General features: G+C 44.8%; 1 protein-coding gene across 1 annotated transcript in view; it reads left to right on the top strand.

Annotated features, from left to right (window-relative positions):
- Window positions 1–25,568, top strand: part of LOC121167601 (brain and acute leukemia cytoplasmic protein) — a 50,411-nt gene extending 24,843 nt beyond the window's left edge. The window contains exons 2-3 of the mRNA XM_040997104.1: window positions 12,457–12,623; window positions 25,241–25,568. Coding sequence (XP_040853038.1) covers window positions 12,457–12,623; window positions 25,241–25,351 — 278 coding nt within the window. The 3' untranslated portion in view covers window positions 25,352–25,568. The remainder of the gene's footprint in view (window positions 1–12,456; window positions 12,624–25,240) is intronic.
- The last annotated feature ends 1,579 nt before the right edge of the window (window positions 25,569–27,147 follow it).

The raw sequence follows: 27,147 nt of genomic DNA, 5'->3' as shown, positions 1-27,147 counted from the left end.
GTTTCTTGTCACCAGGCTCCAGCCCATTGCCATGGGCTGGTTTTCTGCCTACCTCAAGGCATTTTCCTCACCCAAGCTCTTCTTTCTGCTGCCTCGGAGACCCCTGAGTGAAGTTGCCTGGAACGCCCCCTCTCTGCTCTTCCGGGACATGTGGGACAGTGCCCAAGCCCCAGCAACCGAGAACATAGAGCTGTGCCTGTACTTTCTGGGGTTCCCAGCCCCATGCCTGTCAGCAGATATCCTCATGTGTGACTGGAGGGTTGTGAATGATGTTGGGCCTCGCTGTTGTGGAATTTTCCAAGCTTAGTCTAGCTCAGGTCTCACTGGTCTCTGGCTGTGAAAGGGCTTACAGGGAAACAATGAGCTGATTTCACTGTTCCTGGCTGCCACTTGATCTCTCAGTACACTAGCGCTTTTTGCAAGGTCCCTCATGTAGACATGGAATGTTCATATTTGTTCATGTCAAACTATTATAGTTTCACCTTAAGTTTTCATGTTAAAATATGTAACTTAATAAATACAGCTTAATAATATAAATTAGTTCAAGAATCAATAATAGGAGATTTTTTTCTAAGACTATGACTGAGAAAAACACGGTATAAATGAGATGGTCAGCTGAAATACCAAGGCTCCCTGGAGAGCAGTGGACAGGCAGCTGGGCTGGCTGAGAGCCTTTGCTCCCAGGAAACGAACAGCCTGGCCTGGGTCGGAAACCTTGGGCACTTAGAAGGAGCAGGGAATTGTTCAGAGCTGAACTGTTGGACGTGGAGTACCCAGACGAAGCCCTTAACTTTGGCTTGGCCCATAGTTAGCCATTGTGGCTATCTGGGGAGTGAACCAGAAGATAGAAGATTTCTGTCTTTATATTTCTGTCTGTAATTATGATTTACAAAATAAACAAATAAATCATAAAAGAAAAACCTGGAGGGACAGGAACTGGGGCATTTGTGAGTCGATCCTATGTTTCAGAAATATAAAGTCAAATCAGCAGAGTGATAGTGTTTTGCTTTAAGTTTTCTTTATTTGAAAGGCAGAGAGAAGGAGAAAGGAAAGAAGAGGGATCTTTCATCAGCTCACTCCCCAGATGCCCACAGTAGATGGGGCTGAGGAAGGCTGATGCCAGGGGCTAGGAGCAACATCCTGTTCCACCATGTGAGTGGCAGGAACACTCAGCTGTTAGGACCATGATCTGTCTTGTACGTGTATTAGCAGGAAGCTGTATCTAAAGTAGAGGCTGGACTTGATCCAAAATATTGTGATATTGTGTGCCATCATCAAGCAGTTTAACCCAGTCTACCCCATACTCATCCTCCCACCCACCAGGGGGCGCTTCTACCCTGTACCTCCAATGTTGAACCCTCAGCATCACCTCTGAGCATTTGGGATAGGGGCAGGTGTGTGTGTGTGAGGGGGCGAGGGGAGTAAGGAAAGGAAGAACTTCCTTTATCTGTCTCTGTCTCACTACTTTTCAAATAAAGATAATAAACAAAGGTTTTTTTTTTTTTAAAAAAAAGATTTATTTGTTTTTGTTGGAAAGGCAGAGCTACAGAAAGAAGAAAATACAGAAAAATCTTCCATCCACTGGTTCACTCCCCAAATGGCTGCAACAGCTAGAGCTGAGCTGATCTGGCCAGGAGCCAGGAGCCTCCTCCTGGTCTCTCATGTGGGTAGAGGGTTCCAAGGCATTGGGCCGCCCTCGACTGCTTTTCCAGGCCACAAACAGGGAGCTGGATGGAAAGTGGAGCAGCTGGGACATGAACCGGCATCCCTATGGGATCCTGGTGCATACAAGGTGAGGACTTTAGCTACTAGGCTACCACGCTGGGCCCAAACAAAGGTTTTTAAGAAAGAAAAGTGATCTGGGGGCATTCCCAGCTACTATAGCACCAACAGGAAGCATTATAGTAAGTAGTATAATCTTGTTCCTTCTGTGTCCTTTTGAAGTTGTTACTGGAAACCTGTTTCTCTGAGTCAGGTTGTGGATGAATATCCTGATGGATTGGCTGTTGCTTTGTTTCCCTCCCCCTCTTTCTTCCTGGATGTTTCATTCCTTTTATCAGGAGAGCTTTTGGGACAAAGCCATTTTTGTGCAGTTGCATAATTTCCTTACAGCCTTCTCCGAGTTCTTTCCCATTTGATGAGTCCAGTTGGGAAGATAATCCTCTCCAACATACACTGAAGTGGTAAAGGCAGCTTTAGGAGATGGTAAAGTCCAAAGCAAGACCTGCTCTGGCTGACTCCCTGGCGTCAGGCTTGAGTCCTTCACATGGGTCCTCTATGCAGTCCCAAAGTTGTCATTACCTGTAGGATGTCCTCCGGACTGTTTCACAGGCTACAAGTGACCATGCATGGCCTGGCCCGTACCTCCCTTTGGCCTGTAAGCAATTGACTTCTCTCTTCCCAGCATCATACATGTCATCACCAAAGGACACAAACCTGTCACCTTTGCATGCCAAGCCTTAGATCAGACCTGGCACATCAGAGAGGCACTATAATGACTTGGCACAGAGCTACATAATCCAGCCTCTGTTAGTTCCCCAGCCGTGGTCAGTATCTCTGGCTCTGCCCATTTTTCTTCATAATGACAAAGTCCTGCAGCTAGCCAAGCCCGGTGACTTGTCCTTCAGGAAAAGGTGAGGAGGCACAGAGGGAGAGTACTTGGGCACATGACGCTTTATTATCACTGTTATTTAAATATTTATTTATTTGAAGGAGTGCTGAGTGGGGTAGGGGAAAAGGAGAGAAAGAGGAAGGGAGCTGGGAGAGGGAGAGAGAGCACTTCCATCTTTGGGTCCACTCTCCAAGTTATCTACAATAGCTATGCCTGAGCTAAGCCAAAACCAGGAACCTGGAACTCCATCTAGGTCTCCCACATAAGTAGCAGGGGCCCAAGCACTTGAGCTGTCTTCTGCTGCTTTCCCAGGAGCATTAGTAGGGAATGAGTGTAAGCAGAGACACTGGGACTTGAACTGGCACTCTGATAAGAGTTGTAGGTATCACACAAGTGACAGCTTAGCCCACTGCGCCATAACATTGGCTCCATTTTGTTATTTCCCTCAGCCCTGTAACTGCATGTGACACACCTTGAGGTGACAGCTTGCTACACTGCCATTCTGCATCTCCAGTTCGGTGTCAGACTTCCTGATTGGCATCCCAACCCCCTTCATCTCTAGTCTCAGTTTTGGGCTTGCTACAGCTTGACTGGATCGGGGCAGAGTGGTGAACTTGGCAGGGCTGGTCTTCTCCCGTCCCAACCCCTTTTCTCCATTCTTCCACCCACTAAGTGCCCCATCTTTGCCCTGAATTCAACATGTTGTTGTACCTGAGGGTGTGAAGTTGTGAAATTCACCCTTTGTGCCAGCTCACCTCCTTTCTTTCCTCTTTGATCAATGATCTTTGATGTAGGTAACACAATTCTTAGTTTGTAGCCAAAGAAATGGAGATCATAATAGCGAAGCCTTGTGCTGCTAAGTAGATGGAAGTGAGATGCAAGACACTGAAATCACACAGAGCTGGGCTTTCCATCCTGGCTCTACCACTGGCCTGGTGGCTTGTTTTTGAGCAAGTTCTTGGGCTCTCTGAGCCACTGTATCCTCGGGGCTAAAATGGGTGTGATAATACGCACTTGCAGAAGTAGACGCTGCATGTAGTATGGAACTTAAGACTTTTTTATTTATAATATGTATTTTAAAATTTCCTATTTTAAATTTTTTAATTTGAAAGGCAGAGTTACCAAGAGAGGAAGAGACAGAGAGAGAGACAGAGAGAGAAACAGAGAGAGATCTTCCATCTGCTGGTTCATCCTCTAAATGGCCACAATAACTAGATTTGGGCTGTTCTGGGGCCAGGAGTCAATAGCTTCCTCCAGGTTACCCATGGGGTACAGTGAGCCATTTCTGCTGCTTTCCCAGGCTGTATGCAGAACTGGGTAGGAAGTCGAGCAGCCAGGGCTCAACCCGGCAGTTTAGGGGAGGATAGTAGAGTTTTCAAGGGGTGAAGCTGGTAGTTGAACCCAGGCATGCCCAGCTCCAAAAGCATGCCCCACTGCAAGCCTGCCACCGATGATGCATGTCCAATGAACATGAGTTTCAGAATGAACTCACAGACGCCCAGAACCCCAGAGATCCTGTCATAAGTGGAGTCCACATTCAGAGATGGGACAGTGAAGAACAAAAGGAACTACAATCCTAATCCATCCTATAAGAAAAAATATCACAAAAGAAATTTCTAAGGCGTTTTATTTTGATGGCACAACAACACCTCTTTGAAATCATTTTACTTTTGAACTTTCTTCTAACGCAGGTAGAGATTTCCCCAGATCTCTCTCCTTTTCTGCCTTATAGGGCTCTGTGGCTGCTTCCATCCCTTCTCCCCACAAGCCCAATGAAATCAATCCTGTTAATGACTTCCTCCCCACCGGGTTAATTCCCTGGGTTCTTCAACCCATGCTTTTAAAAGACTGGGGGAAGTGGAGAGAGGTTTCACAGAGATGCAACAGGTCTTCAAGAAGCTCACGAGAACTCTGAAAAATGAGGCCTACAGTGAGAGGGCCCCTCCTAAGAGGTCACATGGAGAATTAGCAAGGCCTAAGGCAGAACGTCTGAATAGCTGGGACTCCATCATAAAGGCAGTGGGTGACTTGGATGTCCTGTAAGACTGGAGTGCAGATGACAGAGAATGAAGCTATAAGGCCACAAGGGGCAGGAGAGCCCACTAAGAGCCTTGCAGGGTATGTGCACACACACACACTATATATATATATGTATATATATCACGTGTGTGCATATATGTACTTTGTTTTAAAAGAAAGAACAATAACAACCTAAGATATAATGTTGTTTTCAGCATAAAAACTGTCGTTTGTCTATGTACTTGTACTCTATGCTGTACATGTCTATAATCATTATACAATCAGCTTCCATCTTTCTAAGTCTGCTGCATATTTTTAAGTGGTTGTATGGAGTTTCATAGACCAGGCAAGCCGTAGTTGGTTTAGTAGTTATCCAGCTGCTGAATGTGTGGGCTGAGTGCATTTCCCCCAGGTTGGCAGTATAAAGAACATCCTCAACACGCCTGCTTGTGTGATGGTGAGGAGTCTGTATGGATACCAAGGACTGAGATTGCTGAGTCATAATGGTGTGCCCATTTCAAACTTGATTAGATTCTGCCAATTGCCTGAACAAATAGTTGTATTTGTATTCCTACCGGCAATATGGGAGAGAACGCTCTTTGAACATTTAATATTGCCAGATATCCCAGCTCTTAATATTCTAATGGCTAAGCAATTATGCATTATGATTTAATTCTGCATGGCTCTGTGTTTGAGTAATTGTTTAATAAGCTACAAGCTCCTGATTAAATTTTAGAAGAATAAAGGGTTTGGGTAGGTAAATGTTTCATATGCCCAAATTGTAGCATAGAGTTAGGTTTAATATCCAAGAGATGCTAGAGAGTTGATGGCTTGCTTTAATTTTTTCCTAACATTTGAAAAATTAAAACACTTTGATTGAATCCTTCTAATTGAAATGGACACAAATACCTTTTTAAAAGAACTTATTGGGCCAAGAGCACAGCTGCCAGGCTGGTGGTCCATCATGGGAACAGCTGCCTCCTTGTTAATGTGACTGCAGTTGTTAAGAGTCGCACAAGCACACACTAGTCAGTCTCGCCCAAGTCCAACGCTGCTGCAGCCTTATTTTCTTAAGTCAAGATTGCATTCCACTTCATTCTTTTACATGTTCACGTTTCTCAGAACAATTTTTGAAAAGTTATTCTTTCCTCGTTGAATTTTGTCTAAAAATCCACTTAGCATAAATGTAAAGGTTACTTCCTATTTTCTAAAATGATTAAAAATAAGCATGCAAAGGTCACGTTCATAGTCTACAGGGTATGTGCTAGACAAATTATTCATATGATTAAAGAAATGACAGACACCTTTCTGTGCTCATGAATTTTAAAAGATGAAGAGACAAATTCTCAGTGGGTGAGTAATCATTTTTATTTAATTTGTAACCTCAGTTCAGACAGAATTGTCATCAACCATGTGATCAGATCTGAACTCAGACAGCATTTGGCAAATCAAAATTTGAATTTACTTGACTAGAACATGTGCCCCCAAATACAGGGCTAATATCGAATAGTTTGGTTTCTTGTCATTGAGAGGAGTGCTCTAGAGGTGGTTTCTGATGACTTTGGCCAAGACTCCATGGTCACCTTCACTAAGAAAAGCCAGGTGCTTGGGTTAAGGAGGACCTGCCCCTTGGTCTGCTCTCCATATGGCTTCCTACTGCCATTATTAATACCTGTACTCTGCTCGCCTGCGCAGTTGCAGTTCTAAATTAGCAAGGAGTGCTGGCAAGAAGTCAGTGGTTGCAGTTCATCAGCAAGCTTTGGGCAGAGCTTCTTTTCTATTTTCAGGCAGTCCATGATTTGGCTTTTCATTGGGATGCAAAGAAAATTTTGAGGAGTGTTAATAAAAGACATTCTCTAGGGGCACACAGATGTCTCTTAGTATACTGTTCCAGAAGTTCCTGTGAAAATATATAAACATTGTATTAGTCCTGTTTCTATTATTATAATGACCTATCTGAGGCCAGGTCACTTTGTAAAGAAGAAAGGTTTATTTTGGCTCATGGTCCAAGATCAAGGGACTGTAATGGTTGTTTTGGTTGATAAGATGCCAAGGGTGACACAGGACATCGCATGACAAGAGACAGGGAACATCCACATGTACACACATGGGTGTGTGTGTGTATGCATGTATGTGTGTGTATTCCTTCTGGGTTTTTTTTCCCTCTTATGAAGCCACCAGTATTGAATCACTGGGTTCCAGTCTAATGATCTTATCAAATCTTACGTCCCAAGGCCCCACCTCTAAGCACCATAGTTGGATTAAATCTACACTCTCAATACCTCCCAATGGGGATTCAGCACATGAACTCCTGGAGGACACATTCAAACCATAACAAGCATTCTGTGTGCAACTCAAAACTAGCATGGATGTTGCTCTATGCCCAACATTTAAATGATTGATTGATGGATGGAGGTAGAGCTAGGTTTGTACATATCTATATTTGTATACTATAGGCACACCTCTACATCTCCAGTGTCAGTGTGGGGAAACTTGTTGCAGTTTTTATTCCTGGGACCCCACTGAATGGGAAGTTCTGGCGTAGTGGGCATAGGGATCCACATTTTAACATTCTGGGTGGTCTCATTCTAACTAAAATTTGAGCCTTGTTTACCTGGGTGTTTTTCTTGGAAGGAAATATTTGTTAGTACCATGGCTTTGAAAACAGAGCCTGATTTAAATTTCAATTTCTTGAAGGAATTAAGTGTAATTATTCTGACTTTCCAGGTTTACTATGTGCTTGGGTGTGGACATCAAGTTGGAACCCAGGGTCTGACACTGCAGCTTTCATAAGAGCATTCTGCAGGTCTGGGTGTTCTCTGTGTCTCAGCCTGCCCACAAATTCTGTCAGCCCCCCAGACTGCCTCCATGAATCCCTTTTCTGCTTTCACTTACCAGCCAATTTCTGTCACTGGCAGTTAAGAGCTCTGACACAGTTTCTGAACTCCCCAAAGTGGATCCCTCTCTTCTGTCACCCCTTCTTCCCTAAGCTGGAGTCATCAAGAAACTTCCAGCTGCATAATGTCTTGGGCTTTTCTTGGTTCTGTAACCTCTTCTGCTGTAGAAGTGTATAGAGGACAACTTGTAGGGGAGGAGCTAGGGGAATAAAGACCTCATCTCAACCCAGCACTTCACTCACTATTGCCTCCAATTGGCCAACCCAGCTAGAAACTCCTGGGAAAACAGCTTTTTGCAATGTACAAACTGATCTGTCTCCTGGGGGATAGAACAGGAAGAGAAGTCTGGAGGGGCAGAAGAAATCCAGCAAGCAGGGTGCAGATTCTGTCTTGAGTTCATTCTACTGGAAACAGAGCCCGAGATGGGAATTTGGCACCAGGGATTCCTGGCAGGAGACCCATGTAAGGAAGAGTGCAAAGGAAGCAGGAAGGGGTGGGAGCAGGAACTGACCAGTGACAAGGTTTCAGGGTAAGTCAAAGTCTCAGCCTGATCCCATGGGGTGCTTTAGAATTAAGGAGCAGGGATTGCTCAGAGGCAAAAGACTATTAACCCTGTATTATCACACACACACACACACTTTCTGATGATCTTTGCCATTGGCCATCGGCTGATGCTGATACAAGTGGCCAGCATCAGGAGAAGGGGGCTGGGTGAGTCATTAGAAGCCAGCAACTGCTGCAGTTCGGGGAAGAGTGAGAGCAGAGTGGCAGGGTCTGGCCAGTCACTAATTAATCTTTCCCTGCATCCTTAATTCCCAGCTGGGATGGACTCCCTATAAGGAAAGACAAAATAAGAGAAAAATTAACAGATATGTATATTTCACACAGAATTGGGAGATCCCCGGAGAATGAGTAAATCCAACGATGGGGTTGAGAACTCCAACTCATACAGCATCTTTCACAAGGGAAGTGCAGGTTTAGGGACATCACAGAGCAAAGGAGAAGGATTTTTGAGGCTGCGCACTGAGGGAAAGTGAAGGCATTGTGGAGAAAGACTAGTTAGTGGCACTTCCTAATCCCATGTCATCTGGTGCTGTCTGTCTCTGGGCTGGTGAGGATCTAAAGTTGTCTCAGTGATCAACCTTTGTCTCTCTGGACAAAGAGAGGTTTGAGAATATCCAAAATGATCTGGGTGCATTTAATGGATGACTCAGTAGGCACACTCCTTAGTTTTACATCACTGCCTCAAAAACCTGGAGGCAAGTTACTTACCAAGAAAAGAGAAGTTTATTTAGCTCACAGTTTGGGAAGTTAAAAGTCCAGGTGCCTGTGGCAGGTGACAGAGCTAGCGGAGAGGAAAGATCACATACTGAGCCAAGAAGAAGAGAGAGAGTAGAGGGGCCCAAATTTGGACTTTGGCAATAAGAGGTCACATGAGAAGCACCTTCCAAGGCTACACAACTGATGACCTAAGGACCCTGCACCAGGAGCCACCTCCTAAATGTTCTACCAGCTCCAAACAGTGCCACTTGGAGACCAACATTCTAGCACCTGGGCCTTTAATGAACCTTCAACATCCAAACTATAGTGGTGGGGGCCTCTCACCCATGTTCAACCCAAGTCTGGTACACTGTAGTGAATGGCAAAGGCAGTACTGGCCAGCCTTGAGTCCCACTTCCCAGCCCCAAGTACTGAAGGCAGTTCCACTGTTGGCTTAGCTAAGAGGAACAGCTGCCCTTCTCACCCGATTAGCTACACCCTTCCCCTACAGACAAGTTATCCAGGGACCGTTGGGATCCCTACCAAAGTTCCTAACCCTCCCTTAGGACTGGTTCCTTCCCCTCCAACTGCCATCCTGAAATCCAGAACAGACAAATGTATAACTGTACTGTAATACCACTTGTGACATAGCACATGAATTTGATAGCACCTGAGATAACCTTATACCTTGTCCAATCCAACAAGTTCAAGCTTGGATGTTCAGCAATGTCAAGTTGCACAGAAATTTCTGAATGCTTGCACACAGTTTTAACACTTATTCCATGGCTAATTAATAACACCAAGCTCTTTTGCAGCTGCTGGGACCCTAATCCGGTTCACTTCAAGCCTGCTTCCAGAGTCTTTATGGGGTTCATCTCCTGATCCATACTGCAAGTGTGCACTCTCTTAGGTCCAAGAGATGGCCAAGAAGCAATTACTTGCAGGGAAGAGGGAGTTAGAGATTTGACCCTTGTGCTGGGGTACTCATGCCTGTGCAATGCTGACCTCTTTTGGAACAGGATAGAGAGGGGATGGGAAGAAAGGGGAGGTAGACTGTGGCTGGTGGAAGAAGGAGACCACAAAGGATAAGAAGAGAAGGCATCCAGTTCTCTGGCATCTGGAATGGGGGGGACCTGCTAGTTAAGAAGCTGTGGACCAGGTATTTTCTATTGTGATTTTCAATGTATTAAGTTTTAATTTCTTTAAGTTTTTATTATTATTACTTGAAAGGTGAAGGAGAGAGAGAGAGAAAAAAAAAAAGATTTTCCATCCACTGGTTCACTTCCAATGTCAGAGCTATGTCAGGCTGAAGTTAGGAGCCCAGAACTTCTTCCAAGTTTCCTACATGAGTGCAGGAACCCAAGAACCCTTCCTCTGTTTTCCCAGGAGCACTAGCAGGGAGCTGAATTTAAAGCCAGGTGGAAGTTGAACTGGCACCCATATGGGATGCCAGCATTGCAGATAGTAGCTTAATATGCTATACCACAGTGTCAGCCCCTAAACTTTGATTTCTAGATCTTAATAGCCTTTTAGCATATGGCAGTGCAGGTGACACAGAGATATGTGTGTCCTATGGACTCTGCTGTCCTAACTGTGTGGGAACTGCAGCCTTATCAGGCCTGCTCAGCCAATCCTTCTCCCCACCCTTGGAGTATTAAGTACACCGGATCTCTGATACCTGCCTCATGGCAGCTCATTGCTCAATGCCCAAGGAGAGGATCTGCTTTGTTTCAAGTCTGGTTAAAAGCAAACCAAGGCAAAGACCCAAAAGGAAAGGTAGATGATTCAATAATTATAAAAAGCTATACCATTATTTAATAAGCAGTTAGTAATATAATATCTGTACTAAATCAAAACGCATGAACTCAAGCAATGAGATCCTTTATTTTGTTTATTAAATCAGCAAAGATGAAAAACAGAAAAAGAGAATACTCCCCATTGGTGAGGATTTAGGGAGTGTTACTCCTTCCTGTTCTGTTGGCCAAAAGACAACAGGGAGAAAGATTGATGGAGGTGAATCTGGGAATACATTGCAAGACTATGAAGTCTTTGAAGTCGTGGTGATGTGGTTCTAAGGGTTGCTGATGAGAGACTGGCATCGTTCTCCTTCTGGGAATGTTCCTGTTATTGCTGATATTCTGAAATGTCACCAAGAACTGTACATTTTGGTTTCCATTTTTTTTTATCTTGTCAAGGGCCTCGCAGGGATTTTAGACTGGTATTTCTTGTCTCTCCTCAGTTCTGAGAATTCCTGACCTACTGCTTCTGCTACTCTTTGGCCCCCTCAATCTTCTTTCTCTGCCCTTGCTTCTTAAAACTCCTATTACATCAAGGTTGCTGGACTTCTATCATGTGAGTTTCCTACTGTGTTGTTCATTATCCCACTGCTCCTTGGAGCTGTCCTCCAGGAGAATTCCTTAATTCCCCTCTCCAACTCACTCAACTGCTCTTTAGCCACCTTGCTACATAGCTTTTCTGTTGAGGTTTGCTGCTTCCATCTTAATAGTCAGGATTAATTCCAATATGTGTCTAAATAAATCTTTATTTTTTGATCTGTCATGTTTATTTAAAATTTTTTTCTTTCTTTTTTGCTTTTCTTATTAGCTACCTTTCCTTTTGGCATGCCCACCTTCTGCAGTTCAATGTATCCCTATGTTAGGGCTGCAGCTGCCCAACTCTTTCATATCCTGCTTTTTCTGCTAGGTTTCAGATCCGAAGCTTCCTGCTGGAATTGTCAGCTGCAGCTCTTGAAGAGCCCATGCGAGGGCAGAGAGGGGAGGAAGCTCTTGGCCTAGTTCTCGGCATTGTTTCCAGGGAGCCGCATGGTCTTCTTCCCTGGGTTTTCTCTTTCTCTCTGATGTCCCATGCCCTTAAGCGCACCACCCCTCTCTGAGTCAGTTCCCTTAACAGACTTTTCTGTCATTGCAGTCTGGTCTCCAGCATGTGGAGAGTAGAATGGCAGCTGCACCTGGCCACTTCTGACCTCCCTGTGGCAGTTGCAGGGCCTCTGTCGGCTTCATGCTTCCCACTCAGCATCCTTGCTTATGCTTCGTGGGTTGCATTTCCTCTTTCCAGATAGATACTTGTCATCCCTGTGAATTCCTCAGTGTAGTGTAGCCCTCCTGTTGCTTTTCGGCATGACTGGTTAATTAGAAATTTTTCTCTATCATTTCTTAGTGTTTGTTACAAGGGAAACACATGCAGCCCCACGCTTTGAGGTGCAACTATGCAAAGATCTCTCCACAACCTTCCTGCCAGCAACTTCACTTCTAGGAATTTGTCCCAAGGAAGTAATTATGAATTAAGCTTTCACTGCATGCCATTCACTATTAAGAGGTGCAGACAGATATCCAACCAAAGGAGGTTGGTTAGGTCGATGGGATGCATCCACAAACTGACAAACACGCGTAGAAAGTAGTATGGTGAAACATTTGATGGCACAGACAGACACTCCATGTATGATTAAGCAAACCTGTCAGGTTACAAAATTATTTTTAAAATTTCATGTTTATGAAAAAGCACACACGTTCTAGTAGAAAAGGAGAGCTCTGTGCGGTGGGGTTTCTGATGATGCTGAATTTCTCTGTCTTTTCCTCCACAATTCTGGACTTGTTTGCAATAAGCACCAAGTGCAAGGCTCCAGTGCCACCCTCTGCTTCCCTCCTGCAGGTGCGCTGGAAGATGGCCTGCCCTCCAATGGTGTACCCCGATCTTCAGCACCAGGTGGAATATCCAATCCAGAGAAGAAGATGAGCTGTGGGACCCAGTGCCCAAATCCCCAGAGCCTTGGCTCAGGCCCTCAGCCCCAGAAGCAGAATGGCCTTCGAACTGGAGAGGTAAGGTTGAACAACAGAATCTACCAGGAACCGGAGAGTGGGAGGGTGGAGGTTGCTGCAGGGCGTTTTGCTGAATCAGCAGGAATGGGACTTTGCTATTGACCTTGTACAGAAAGTGTGTTTGCTTAAGTGCAGATTTTGTGTCTGGCTTCTTTTGCTTAACATAATCCTTGTGCAAATCATCCATGTTGTTGTGAGCTGAAATATTTTGTTTTCATTGTCATGTATAGTGTACTGTCATTCTACTTGATGGACATTTTGGATCCTTTCCAGTTTGGGCCATTGTGTACAACAGAGCAATTAACATTTGCACCATACCTTTTGGGAGGCATCCATTTTTTTGAGGGGAGGGGTATATAACTAGGAGTGGAATTGCCAGGGCTCAGGATAGGGGTGTATTTGATTTTTTCCATCACTTTCCAAAGTGATGGTACCACTTTATACTCCAGTCAGCAGAGGATGTGTTCTGTGGTTAGAATACAAGAATTTAAAAATCACTGGTGGGCATTTGGCATGTGGATAAGATGCCATTTGGGATACCCACATGCTGTATCAAAGTGCTTGAGTTTGAAACCTGATTTTGCTTCTGCTTCCAGCTTCCTGTTGATAAACACCTTCTGAGGCAGCAGGTGCTGGCCCAGGTACCTGGGGTCCTACTACCCATGGGGGAGACCTGGATTGAGTTCTAAGCTTCTAACTTTAGTCTGGCCTGGCTTTGCTTTTTGTGGACTTTTGAGGGTGTTGAACCAGTGGGTGGAAGATCTCTACCTGTTTCTGAATCTCTGCCATTCAAGTAAATTTTTGGAAAAAGAAGGAATTGTTCATTTAACAAATATTTAAAAATCAGCACATTGTGCTTAGTCTTCCCTAGGTTTATCATAGTAACTATTTGTGTGGATTTTTAAAAATTTTGGTTTTTAGGAAATTTATTTTATTTTTGATGATGTTTACATAGTTGAGAAGGATACATACCCATATGGGCCATTAATTAAGGTGAGGAGGGTCAAGAAATGGGGGAAAGTGAATGATATAATTGCTTCCAATTTTTTTCTTGCTGTATCTAGGGGAAGGGAGGAAAGAAGGGGAGAGAGCCCCTCCCAGCAGCCCAACCACATCAGTACCCAGAGATGGGGAATGGCCACTTCATGTCATCCCAGGGTCCCCGATGTGGAGCGTGTTCCAATGGTACTGTTTAAGTGGTTTAGATAGTCCTGAGACGCTGTTGATTTCGTGCTCCAAGGTTGAGGAAATCCTTCCAAGGTCTAACTTAGAGTATACACTCACCCAGGTACTTGCTGTCAAAGTTTGGCCAGGAGGGTTGTCCAATTTGTTATTCCCTCCTTCCTCTGCCAAGGTACTAGATGGCCTCTGCTGCAACCCAAGAGGCTAAGCACTGTGTTATATTATATCACTTAACTGTCACAATAACTTTCAAATGTTGCCACTGTTGTCTCCAGTTTATAGCTAAGAATTGAGATTCGGCTATAGCTAAAGAAAACACTCCCCAGTACCACACACACATGCATCCAAGGTACTTCAGAAAGTCCATGCAAAGTGATATTAAGGATGAGTTTATTTGAGGGGTTGGCATAGTGACATAGCAGGCTAAACTTCTGCTGTTGGTTCCAACAGCCTATAAATACTCTGGTTTGAGTCCTGGATGCTGCACTTCTGATACAGCTCCATGCTAATGGTCTGGAAAAGTGGTGGAGAATGACCCAAGGCATTGAGGCCCTGCACCCACATGGGAGACTCCGAGGAAAATCCTGGCTCCCAGTTTCAGAATGGCCCAGTTCTGGCCATTGTGGACATTTGGGGAGTGAACCAGTAGATGGAAGATCTCTCTCTCTCTCTGTTTATCTCTGTAGCTCTACTTTTCCAATAAAAAGAAGCAAATTTTTAAATGAGTTTATTTTTGTACAAAAAAGTTTTAAAATGCATGTCTACAAGGGATTTTCTAAAAGTTCCTAAAATTCCTGAAAATATGTATTATGAAAAAACTTTGCATGGATTTTAGTTTTCTTTTTATTTATTTTATTTGAAAGGGAGAGAGACAGACAGACAGACAGATAGAGAGACAGAGAAATCTTTCATCTACTGGCTCATTTCCCAAATGTCTGAAAAATTCAGGGCTTGACCAGGCTAGAGCCAGGAGCCAGGAGCCAGGAGCCAGGAACTCCTTTCATGTCTCCTACGTAGGTGGTAGGGACCCAAGTGCTTGGGACATCATCTGCTGCCTCCCAGGCACATTAACAGGAGGTAGATCAGAAATAAGGAGTAACTGGGACCTAGATTGACACTCTAGCATGGAATAATGGTATCTGTATTCCATGTAAAACAGTGACTCAACTTGGTATACTACAATGCCCATCCTCCCAAAGAAATTTTTTTTTGCACCAAGATAAACATATTTTTTAAATTCCAAGCATCTTGTACTTTCTGCATACCTATGTGGCTGTTAAAGTGGAGCTAGGTCGAGGCAGTCCCCACAAGGCCCCAGCAGCCATGGGCACTGTGGCAGGGGAGTGATGGCCACACATTCCTGACCAACACAACTAGAGGCAGATGATGCTTGTCAGTAACAGTCCAGGCAGCTTCTGTTGTCGTAATTCAGTGAACAATGGCCAGGTTGCAACCATTCCTGAAGTAAGATCAGGGAGCCGACAGCTTTAGTTTGAAGTGTTCAGACACTTGCTCAAGTTCATCAGTGATCTTCATGTTTAGGGCCCTCAGTAGTCCCAGACCCAGTCCCCCAAAGGCTAAGGCACACGTTTCTCTGTCTTAGGTGTCTGCTTACAAAGACATTTACCTCTGATTCAAGCTTGCTGGGGCACAGCTGTCTGATATCAACACCCAGGCAGGCTCTCAACTGCCTAAGATCACCCCCAAAGAAATAACTTTTCTTCCTGGTCCCTCCCTGGCCTTTGATGTGCTGTCTATTCCTAGTTTATCTCTTAGGCTCTGGGCAAAAGCATTGAGCATACTCAGTATCTGACTCAGATAGCATCCACTTTGGTTCCCTTTGGTCTTCCTTTGCATCCCCAATATGACCTGTTGGTGGTACTCCAAGTTATAATTGTGCAGCTTAACAATGGTGTGAAAGCAATATGTATTCAATAGAAGCAATTTCAAACTTTGGATTTGGGGTTTGCCCTGGCTAATGGTACATGGTAGGCTCTTCTCTCGTGACTCTGGGAAGTGGCAGCAGGCCTGGACAGCCTCAGGATTAAAAGCAGAAGCCACCATTATCATACCATAGACTAGGCTGCTAAGCTCGCATGCTCATAGGTTAGGTATATTAAGTGCATTTTTGATTTATAGGTTTCACTTTACAATGGGCTAGCAGGGCAAGGCAAGACTCTGTCCTGAATCAAGGATCATGTGTATTCATATTTCACAGTGTCCCCTTGTGTGTCACTAGGCTGCCAGGCTGATTTTTGTTGTTGTTGTTGTGGTGGTTGGTTTTAAAAACCTTTCCTTTTATGGGCCCGGCGCGATGGCGCAGTGGTTAAGGTCCTCGCCTTGCATGCCTGGGATCCCATATGGGCCCCGCTTCCCATCCAGCTCCCTGCCTGTGGCCCGGGAGGAGTGAATCATCGGATGGAAGATCTTCCTCTCTGTCTCTCCTCTCTGTATATTTGCCTTTCCAATAAAAATAAAGTAAATCTTAAAAAAAAGAAAAAAAATTTCAATGTAAAACAAACAAACAAAAAAACAAAACCTTTCTTTTTCCAAAAGACCCCTTTGATGAAGCACCCATCCTCCTCCATAAGGCCACGGCCATTTTCCCACTCTAATTTCCATTTGTGTGTTAAAGCAATACTGGTTAGAGCTGGAAGAGGTCCTGCTCTATTCCTGTAACTGCTCTTAAGATTCATTCATCAAGTATCCATGGAGGGCTGTCCAGATGCCAGGCAATGTTCCAGTCAGTGCCAGCCATCCAGGTGTGACCACAGCAGGCATGGTGTCTGCTCTGAAGCAACTGCCATGGGATGAGGATATGGTGTCATTTGGCAGAGAAAAAATAATTGAAGCCAATATAGACTGTGAATGATGCTGTGAAAGTTGCTGATGGCCACAACTGCTCTATGGACCACCAATGCTAGCCCCATGGTAGCATAGCTGCCTAAAGGTTATGGGAGCAGCTCACATTACTAATGACCATGAGTCAGAGTATCCCACATCCCGAGACCTTCCTCCCTACACCTCCTCTCAAACCCCACCTCCTCCTTGAACTTGGAACAGTCTCAGTGAGGTGCTCTTTCCTGGTGGCGCCTCAGTGTCCTCTGTCCTTGATACCTTTTGACCCTGGAGGGTCAGACACATCCTGGGCTGCATCTCCAGCTCCTACCAACAGCACAAGTGACTGTCCTGTAGCCTCTTGTCTTCCTGTGCTCATGAATTGCACTCTGGGCTGCTTCCAAATACTAACTCCCTAACATTGTAAGCCGTCTTTGTCACACCATCCCCCTGAAACTTTGGTGCAACCTCCTGCTGCCCTCTACCACCCCTCAACACACACACAATACAAACCATCCACTAAGGCTTCAGCTGCAGAAGCAGTGTGTTTGTGGATACAGCCCTTTGTAGACTTTGAACATGCAGCTGGCCTTCCAAGATACCTTCAGGTTTCCAGCAGCTGCCTGTTTCCCAGTGCTTTTACTGTCCTTGGCCAAGAAAGCAGCCCATGCTGGGGGAATTTCCTGATGCCTGGACTGAGGCTTGGCAGAGGAATTTGCCTCTTCTGCCGCATCCCCTCCCTCACTCTGTCCCAACTCCCAGTGTCTAGTCAATAATCCAAGAAGGAAGAATGAAACCCCAAAGAGACTGTATCCGGAAAAAAGAAGATTTGAGTCCCCCAGAATTTTTCCTGGACAACAGGAATGTGAGATATGTCAGGGATAAGCTTGGGAAGTAAATAGGGATCTCTGCTGGAAAAACAGAAGTAGGATATTAAAGGGATAGAGAGAACCAAAGGAACCATTGCAGAAAGCCAAAGAAAGGGCAAATTGTCAGGGCACTTTTGGGCAATCACTAGCTCACACCTGAGAGAAAGGAAGGGATTCGCACTCTGGGGATGCATTCCTTAGTATTGGAGTCTCCCTTTGTAGAGGTCTCTAAGACTCAGTGTTCAAGTAGGATCTGCAGTACAACCAGTTCGAGCAGAAGCTGTCCAGACACAGATCTTATTTTGTCTTTACATTCTTGTCCAGACTCCCTGAGCTACTTAAGGGTTTTGCACCGAGTAGATAGATGCTCAGTGACTACATGCTGATTGAGTGAGACAGCCTTGTAACTCACTCAGATTAGAGAAGGTTTCCCATGGGTTCTACCCCACCCATCCCTGCTGCACTCACCCGCCATCACTTGATGACTACTCTGAAGTAGCCTCACTGCTTTTCTAAAGCAGGTTCTGCTGCCTTCCCTGTGTTTGATCTTCCCTCTGAGGTTCAAGTTGGAAAGCAATAGCTCCTTTTGGCACTCAGTGAAAACCCTTAGGCCAAGCCAGTCTGAGTGAGAGCTGGGCATGCACTGTGGTCCACACAGGCTTTGCTGCAGGCTTGGAGGAATTCATCATAGTTTTGTGTGAAGGATGCTCTGATCCCTGCCTTCTGAGATCCAGCTGGCCCTCTTGGTGGAGCTGTTGAGATCAGAAGTTCCCTGACTGACCTTGCATTAATGCCATAAAAATTCATGAAGCAGAAGCAAATAAATTAATGGAATCTGGGAACCACTAGACACTTGTTATTATCTAGCTCCTTTTCAAAGAGACACTTCTAAAAAGAATCCAGATGTCTTAAATTGCAATTGACAAAGCTCTAGTCTTTAATATTTTGGGAAGGAGAGATGCAGAAAACTAATATTTTGGAAGACCTGTTCTGTACCAGACACACTATAGCTCGCACAGCCCTGAAGGGGGAGTAGTGTCATGCCCCACGTGGGGAAGCAGAAGCTTAGAAAGTCAGTATTGGATAGCGTGTTCCGAAGAGTGGTGATTGGGCTGTGTTGGAATTCAAACCCAGGTCTGTCTGCCTCTAGACCCCATGTTCATCCTTCCTGATGCCTGAAGCATAATGGGAAAGAACCTGATTGTGAGAGACTGGATGTGGGACCTGGGGCCACCGGTCTTCAGCTTGACTCAGCACCTATATTGACATTGGCCTTGGGCAAATTGCATTAGCCTGAGTGACTTCAGTTGCCTCAGTGGGAAAGTGAATACAGTAACATTCCCACCTGTCTCCCAGGGATGGTGCAAGGAACAATTGATTATGCACGTAATTGAAATCCCAGAGGACAGTTGTAGAACATTCTGGCAGGGAAATGCAAACAGACCTTGCTCCCAGGGATTTTTCTCTAGCTTTCTTTCTCTCTGAAGAGTTACTTTCATGTGTGTATTCTTAATGAAGGTATTAATTGTCTGTCTAACATGTAACAGACACTGAGATTATAAGGCTACCACTGTGAACAAAACAGACTTTCTCTACCTTCCTGAAGTTCATAATCTGCTGAGAAAGAAAAAAATAAATAAACAGGAAAGCAAATACATAATTTTAACTGTGGCTACAAGCCAGGAAGGAAGAAAAGAGTATAGGAAGAGAGAAAAGCAACGAATAGCAGCATCCAAAGCTTATATGTACTTAGAAAGTTCCTGCTGTGCTGTGCTGGAAAATTATTAGCTGTGGTTATTGCTAGGGAAGACCCAGAGTGAGGAGCCAAATGATACTGTCAGTGTGTTCACCTCCACTAGCTTGCGTCTGTTGGTTGTGATTATATGTTGCTTTTACAGTTGTAAAATAATAGTTATGCAAAAAAAAAAATTGGTGTCTGAGATCCATGAGCCTAGTCATCCTGGTTTTTCTTTGTTGTCTGTGAAAAACTTTGAGAAGGTTCGCATCATCCCAGGTTGAGTACAGATATATTCTTAGAGTTCAAGCAGTGCCAAAAACATTTCTCATTTCCATCTGGAGAGAAAGTAAGCAGATTTAGCTACAGTCCTACCTCAGTCCTGGTCTCCTGGGAGGAGCCAAGCTGTCCCTACCTCCGCAGGGAATGAACTAGATTGTTGGCATCTGAGCACCCAAGGGAAACAAGTCCATCTGGTTGGAGACTGCCAAGAAGCTATCACAGCCAATCTGGTTCTTCTTGAGAGATGACAGCCAATAAATTACTTCTAATTAAAGAGGCACTATCAAGAGGACTCCAATCTACAATTCACAGGGCACTAAACCTGCAGAAATTAACAGGAGGCAAGGGAAGAATGGAACAGCTGTAACAAAACGACGTGGGAGCAAGTGAAGTGGGTTGGTGGTGATAAAACAAGAGTACTGGCAGTAGAAGAAAGGTTAAATTAGCAGCAGACATCCGCAAAGAAGGAGCCCATGGCTTTATCTCATCATGGCGTTGGGAACCCGAGTTGTGTTTTGTCTTTAAGCCAGTAATTATCATAGGGATACATTCTCTTTTCCTGTTATTAAAAAAGGGGGAGGGATGAAAAAGAAAAAGCTTTGGTTGGCTGAAACCAAATCTTGGGGGAGGAAAAACCTACATGGTATGAAGTGTCAGGAGGGATGAAATAGTACAATTGTCTTTTGTGTCTAATAAGCTGTTTGGGCAAAGCAACGGACTTCTCAAAATTTCTGGAGAAAATACCTGACATTGTAGTTGTCTTTCTGATCTCCTCCTCAACCCACCCCCCACCTCTTATTAGCCTATGGAATGTTTCTAAGTTGTAAGGGGCCTGCAGCTACTACTGGCCTCCTGTGTGTCCTCACAGCTGCTCAAAGGACAAAAGATGGGTCTTTTTCAGTTGATGCTTCAGACTCGAAAGTTCCTCTCTCCTAAAACATTTCCAAGAAAACATGCTGTTGTTCTCTTGGTTTCATTTGCTGAACGTGATACAGGGCCATAGTGTTTGGCTTGGAAGTTTCTGGTCTTGTGACAGGAATAAAGGAGTCCAGTGTACTATTCAGGCAAAAGCATACCCATTAGATGTCTGTGATTTCTCTTGTCCGGTCTGCTAGTTACAGGTCATAGCAATAGTTTTAGGAAAATAAGATTTCCCATTTGAAATGTTTGACTGACAACCACCATTTTGCAAATGAAATAGATGTGTAATGGGTGTAACAGGGCTGAGTAATCTTCCTATTTTGCTAGGGCCTAAGGAGCTTTTAGGTATGTAGGACTTTTGAAAATAGATTTGTCTGCAGCGAACAGAGAGATGTTCACCAACTTACCAGCGTTAAGCAATGCACTCAATTCTGAAAGAACTTAAGAAACAATATTATTTCCCCATTTTCCAGGGTCAGGAACTGAATCTAGCAGGCATTGCTTATTATAGCCCATGGGTGGCAAAGCAAGGTGCTCAATCCAGTTATCTGTGGTCCCAGAGCTGTGCTCGAAGCATTTATTTCCTGCAAGTTTGTGATGACAATTCAGGCTTGATGACTAGCCTTGGACTAGTCATTTAGCCTGCCTCTCATATCAGTGTGCCTGTGCTCTAGTGTGTGTGTGTTTTAAAATAGTTATTTATTTATGTATTTGAAAGGCAGGGTTACACACACACACACAAAGAGAGAGAGAGAGAGAGAGAGAGAGAGATCGATCTTCCATTCACTGGATAACTCCCATAAAAGGCCACAATAGAGCTGGGTCAGAATCTTTGAGCTAGGAGCTTTTTCCAGGCGTCACACATGAGCAGGGAGCCTGATCAGAAGTGGGACAGCTGGGACTTGAACCAGCGCCCAAATGGTGTGCCAGTGCTGCAGGCAGCTTTACCTGCTGCACCACAAGCACTGGCCCCCCTATGTTCAATTCTTGGTTTGGGCTCCTAACTCCAACTTCCTGTCAATGCAGATCCCAGGAGTCACATGGGAGACCAGCTGTTGTCTTTGGTCTGTTTTAGCTGTTTGGGGAATGAACCTATAGAAGACAGTGCTGTCTTGTATGTTCTCTCTCACTCCCTTTTCCTGTCCCTCCCTCCCTCTTCCCTCTCCATCCCTCAAATAGTAAACAAAATTTAAAAGTTTTCCCATTGTAAGTACAGTTACAATCACAGTCATTTTGAGGTTCTTCTAAGAATGGCTCTTTTGTAACTTTTGACTTGGGCTCAGAAATGAAGAATTACTGAACTACTGGATTTTTACTTAGATTTTCTTCTTTTGAGCCTGGAAATGCAGGCAGGACTAGTGAGCAACGCATTTTCTGTGGGTAAACTTTAATAACCTTTTGTGAAATCTTGCCAATAACCTCTTCTAAAGAAAAACACTTTCAGAGTTCAGAAAGTTTACATTTCCATTCTGGAAAACTCTCACTTCCCACGAGTTTGAAAGAAATGCTGCCATTCAACTTGGCTCGTTTCAAAAACAGCCTCTGTGTCTGTATTCCATGTCCCAGTTTCCACAGCTTTTCTGTAATAACACCAGAATTGGAAATCAGATGGGGTTGATCTAATCAGTGCACATTTCTTTAGGATAGAATTGTTGCCTTTCTCTTTGCTGTGTGTATTTGTATATTTGTGTGTGTGTGTGTGTGTGTGTAACAGGAGGAGTTACAGGTAAATACCAAGAGGTGTTCAATTTGTCAATTGCTTTGTCATTTTGTGAGTTCTCTGCTTTTGGGCAAAAATAAACCCACACAAATTTCTGCTCACTCTGATGTTGGTTCAGGCTCTGAGAACCTAACAGAACAACTGAACCCTAGTTACTGTGCACGACCAGTTGTCAGAGTAAGAGGATGTTGTCCTAAGGCTCTGAGGTTGCTCACTCATTTATTCAACCAAAGTTAAATTCAGAGCTTCCTGTCTCTGAAAACTGTGCTGGGCACTGGGAGCATAAAAGGAAAGGAACGGATATGGCTAAACACAGAGAAATGAAATTGTTCTTGGGATCAGCCTGGTGGCTTAACAGGCGACTCCTCCACCCGCTAGCCTCAGCATCCCATGTGGGTGCTGATTCTAGTTCTGGCTGCTCCACTTCAAGTCCAGCTCCCTGCTTATGACCTGGGAAAGCAGAAAAGGATGGCTCAAGTTCTTGGGTCCCTGCACCCACATAGGAGATCCAGCGGAAATTCCTGGCTCTAGACCTTTTAGAGGAGTTGGAGCTTAACTTCTTTGGCATTCTAATGTGTGGGAGTGTGCTGGGTGCAGTCAGATGAGGCCAACTCCCAGGAGGACAATGCTGTAAGTAGCCAGCTGACAGCACTGCCAGCAGCTTGGGACAGAGGGGCGGGGGAGGACAAATGCACAGCCACATAAAGGCAAATTGGAGACTGGCAACACCAGTGGCTGCTCCAGTACTTGGCATTGTTAAATGTTGACTTGTTAGAAACCTACATATCACTTGCTAGGAAAGATAGCCAGTGGAACAAAGAGTCCACCATTTCTCTGGATGCAGTACAGATGATACAGTTGGCTTGGGTGCGGGGCCGTGTTGCATGAAACACATGCATCTATTGGCACTGGACTCACACCCGGCGCAGGGAGCTGCTCATACCCGGTGAGAGACTCCCACAGACCCAGAGACTGTGTTTTCTAGGAAGCAGCTCTTGGGATATCATTAAACAGGATGTCCATTAAGAAGTACACTTGAGGGCCCGGCGCGGTGGCACAGTGGTTAAGGTCCTCGCCTTGCACACCCGGGATCCCATATGGGCGCCTATTCTAATCCTGGCAGCCCCGCTTCCCATCCAGCTCCCTGCCTGTGGCCTGGGAAAGCAGTCGAGGACGGCCCAAAGCTTTGGGACCCTGCACCCGCGTGGGAGACCTGGAAGAGGCTCCTGGCTTCGGATCAGCATAGCATCGGCCGTTGCAGCTCACTTGGGGAGTGAATCATCGGACGGAAGATCTTCCTCTCTCTCTCTCCTCTCTGTATATCCGCCTTTCCAATAAAAAATAATAAAAAAAAAAAAAAGAAAAGAAAAAAAGAAGTACACTTGAGGTGCACACATGGGGAAGGGAGAGAAGGAGGCAGGGGTGGCCTGAGGGAGAAGCAGATATCCACAATGCAGGATGATAGTAGCCTCTGCTCACTGTGCCCTGGGGAGTACCTTAGAACTAAATGAGTCACCAAGGCAGAGCATGCTTTGGTCCCAAATAGCCAGCCCTTTCCACTCCTCCATTCACTCCAACGTGGAGTCCCCTAGAAAGGGCACAACTTGGAGTGAGGTGACTCACTGCAGGTGAAGTCACTGCTACAGGGACTTGTAAAGTCTGTTTGCAGACATGCTCCCTGCAGACAGGCTGTAGGTCTTTCCTGGAACAAGACCTGGGCAGCACATCGCTGTTCCCACTCGCTGGCAGAAACTCCCCCCATGCTTGTTGTAAGCATGGAGGCTGAGGTGCAACAGCCCCAACCCAATAGCTAAAGTTACTTTCTCTTTGGGGATATTGGATGGGGTACTAGGTATGTTTTGCCGGAGCATCTATATTTTAGATGGTGCTTTAGAATTTCATCTTAATACTGGACTTTTTCATTGGCCTTATCCTTATCTTGAATTTGTACTTTAAATTTTTCTTATTGCTGTTTATTAGAAACACAAAAAAAGGAGAGAGAGATCTGAATGGCCACAGGAACGAGGACTGGACTGGTCCAAAGTTAGAAGCTCTTAACTCCATCCAGGTTTCCCATTGGTTTTCAGACACTTAAGTATTGAGCCAATCCCGCTGCCTTCCAGGGTGAGTACCAGCAAGAAGCTGCAATTGAGAGTGGAGTCAGAACTCAAAGCCAGGCATCTGGTATAGGGCCCAGGTGCCCTAAGCAATTAACGACTGTGCCAAAATTCCACATACACACACCCTTTTTTTAAAAAGATTTATGTATTTTTAGTTGAAAGGGAGATTTTACAGAGGGAGGAGAGACAGAGAGAGGTTTTCCATCTGCTGGCTCATTCCCCAAATGGCTGTAACAGCCAGAGCTGGGCCAGTCCAAAGGCAGGAGCCAGGAGCTTCTTATGGGTCTCCCACATGGGTGCAGGGGCCCAAAGACTTGAGCTGCACTACTTTCCCAGTCCATAAACAGAGAGCTGGATTGAAAGTGAAGCAGCTGGGACTTGAACCATCCCTATATAAGATGCTGGTCAGCCTGATATGCCATCACACTGGCCCCCATCTATCACACTTTTAAAGCTCTAATTTTTTTCTTATTTGTATTTGGTGACAAATATCATGCTAAGTATCTTATATTCGTTACCTTCTTTGTTACTCACAAAAACTTTATCTGGTAGGTAATATTGTGTTCCCCATTTTGTAGGTTAGGAAACTAAAGGTTAGAGTAGCTAGAAAAAACTTACTCATGGAGAAATTAAGTTTGAACCCAAGTCTGTCTGACTCCAAAGCTCAACTACTTACCCACTCTGTTATAGGCCCATTGTGAAGGTTTTCCTGTTGCTCTTTGATCTTTGCTAACTCATTCCACGAGGTTTTCCCAAACATGTCTTCTGCCTGCCCAGCTGGGTTGGTACCGAGGCTCCAACAGGAAAACCTCTGCAGTGCTGATGTGCATGTCTTCTGTGGCTCCCTTTTTGTGTGTGTTTGTGTGTAAGAATCTCAAGGAATAAATGCAAATTCAAAGGCTCTGGATGGTTTCAAGTCACTCAATTCAGTGTTTTAAACTTTTGAACAGGCTAAACGAGATACTAAACGAATGTCTGCAAAAGAAGTCACCATCAACGTTACAGACAGCATCCGGCAGGTGGACAGGAGTAAAAGAATCACAAAGAACTGCGTCAACTAGCCAAACATCCAAACTCAAGCGTGGATGGACTTCTTGGGTGACCTTTGTGATGCTGGTGTCTGTCCAAGAGACTGGAAGAAGTGGGGGCCACTTGCTGACATAAAGGCCTTGTGAGACTGACGGACCCCACAGCAAGCGCCTGACTGAGCCCCTTGTTAAGCACATGATCACGTTGGCAGTCCTCACCTTTGTTAATAAATGGTAAATGTGCCATTCAGTGTGCCTCTTTACGACTCCTGTTGCTGGGAGTGGTATAATGTGGTGCGCTGGAGTCCAAGTTTGTGAAACAGGAAAGCAGTGGATCTCTCGGATGACAGAGTTGCCCATTGTTACCAAGATCTTTTTGGCTGTGGGAGTGCATAGTTTCAGGCAAGCTTACCCCTTATCCTTTTGTTCCTTCTTGTTCAGAGTCACCGTCACAAAACATTACCATGTTCACCTAAAAGCTGGCTTTCCTCCAACTATACACCCAGATTGATGGGAAATAAGGAAACAGGACAACTCCCCACTACTCTTCATTTCCTTAGCTCGAAATCAGACAGATCAGGCCCCACATCTCACACCCTGACTCTACCAAGCAAGGCCCATGTGGTGTCCTTGAGAATTCTCTGTGATGCTGTCACACCTGTTCCTCTGATGGCACCAACCCATTCTATCAGTTGGTGGCATCACGTCGTGTAAGGTGACTGTCCATCTGACCTGGGGCACCCCTCAGGGCTTAGCCAGACATTGCATATCTCCTAGCTCCCTTGTTCTCTTTGCTTGTCTTCTTAGTAGTTTCTCCAGTAGTTTTTCCAGTTGAGGGTCACTTGGAATTATTCATCCAGCACAGGATGCTGCTCACAAGAGCTAGTCTAGGAACCTGTGGCAGCACACAAATCTTGTCTTCTGGCCCAGGACTATGGTGTTTTGGTATTTGCAAAGGAACTACTTTAGAGAGCTAATGCCTGGTTGATGTGTATTCACACTGACATTAGACTGATGTACACTGTGTAGTTGACACAGCAAAGTGATGCTTTGGTAGAGGTAACTGTCTAGAATTTCTTTAAGTATGTTCAGTTGGAAGTATTTTCTTCCATAGTAAAGTAGCATGACTATTCAAGAATTGTTAACAACATCTGGGACTGGGAAAGATAGGACTAAAGTTGTACCAGATTCCAACTTTGGTGTGTGTTACATTAGAGTCCTGAAAACTGACCTCAGTAGGCTAAAGTCTTCATTTTGCATGCACTAAGATCCCATGTGGTTGCTGGTTCGTGCTCCAGCTGCCCCACTTCCCACCCAGCTCCCTGCTTGTGGCCTGGGAGAGTAGTAGAGGACAGCCCAAAGCCTTGGGGTCCTGTACTAGCATGGGAGACAGGGAAGAAGCTCCTGGCTCCTGGCTTTGGATCAGCTCAGCTCCAGCCATTGTGGCTGCTTGGGGAGTAAATCAGTGGATGGAGGATCTTTCTGTCTCTCCTCTCTCTAGGTCTAACTTCCAATAAAAATAAATAAATATCTTTTTTTTTTTTTTTTTTAGAAAATTCAGTTACTCAATCCTGTATCTGCTAACTCTGCTATTCCTCAAACACAAGAGGGTAGTATCTTCTTTCCTCCCTGCTCCCACCCTCCCTTCCTCCTACTTTCCTTCCTTTGCTCCTCCCTCTTTTCCTTTGAATCATTCTTTACTGTTGTCCCAAGTCTTCCTTCCTTCCTTTTTCCCCTCCCTCCTTCCTTCCTTCCCTCCTGCCTTCCTTCTGTTAATGGATTGTATACTTAATTCATTACATATTCAGTGCTAAGCCTATGCCAGTTAA

Source organism: Ochotona curzoniae, unplaced genomic scaffold, assembly GCF_017591425.1.
Source record: "Ochotona curzoniae isolate NIBS_2020 unplaced genomic scaffold, NIBS_Ocur_1.0 patch4, whole genome shotgun sequence".
In the NCBI taxonomy this organism is placed as follows: domain Eukaryota; kingdom Metazoa; phylum Chordata; class Mammalia; order Lagomorpha; family Ochotonidae; genus Ochotona; species Ochotona curzoniae.
Note: the sequence above shows the minus strand (reverse complement) of the source record. Positions and strands in the feature narration are given on the sequence as shown.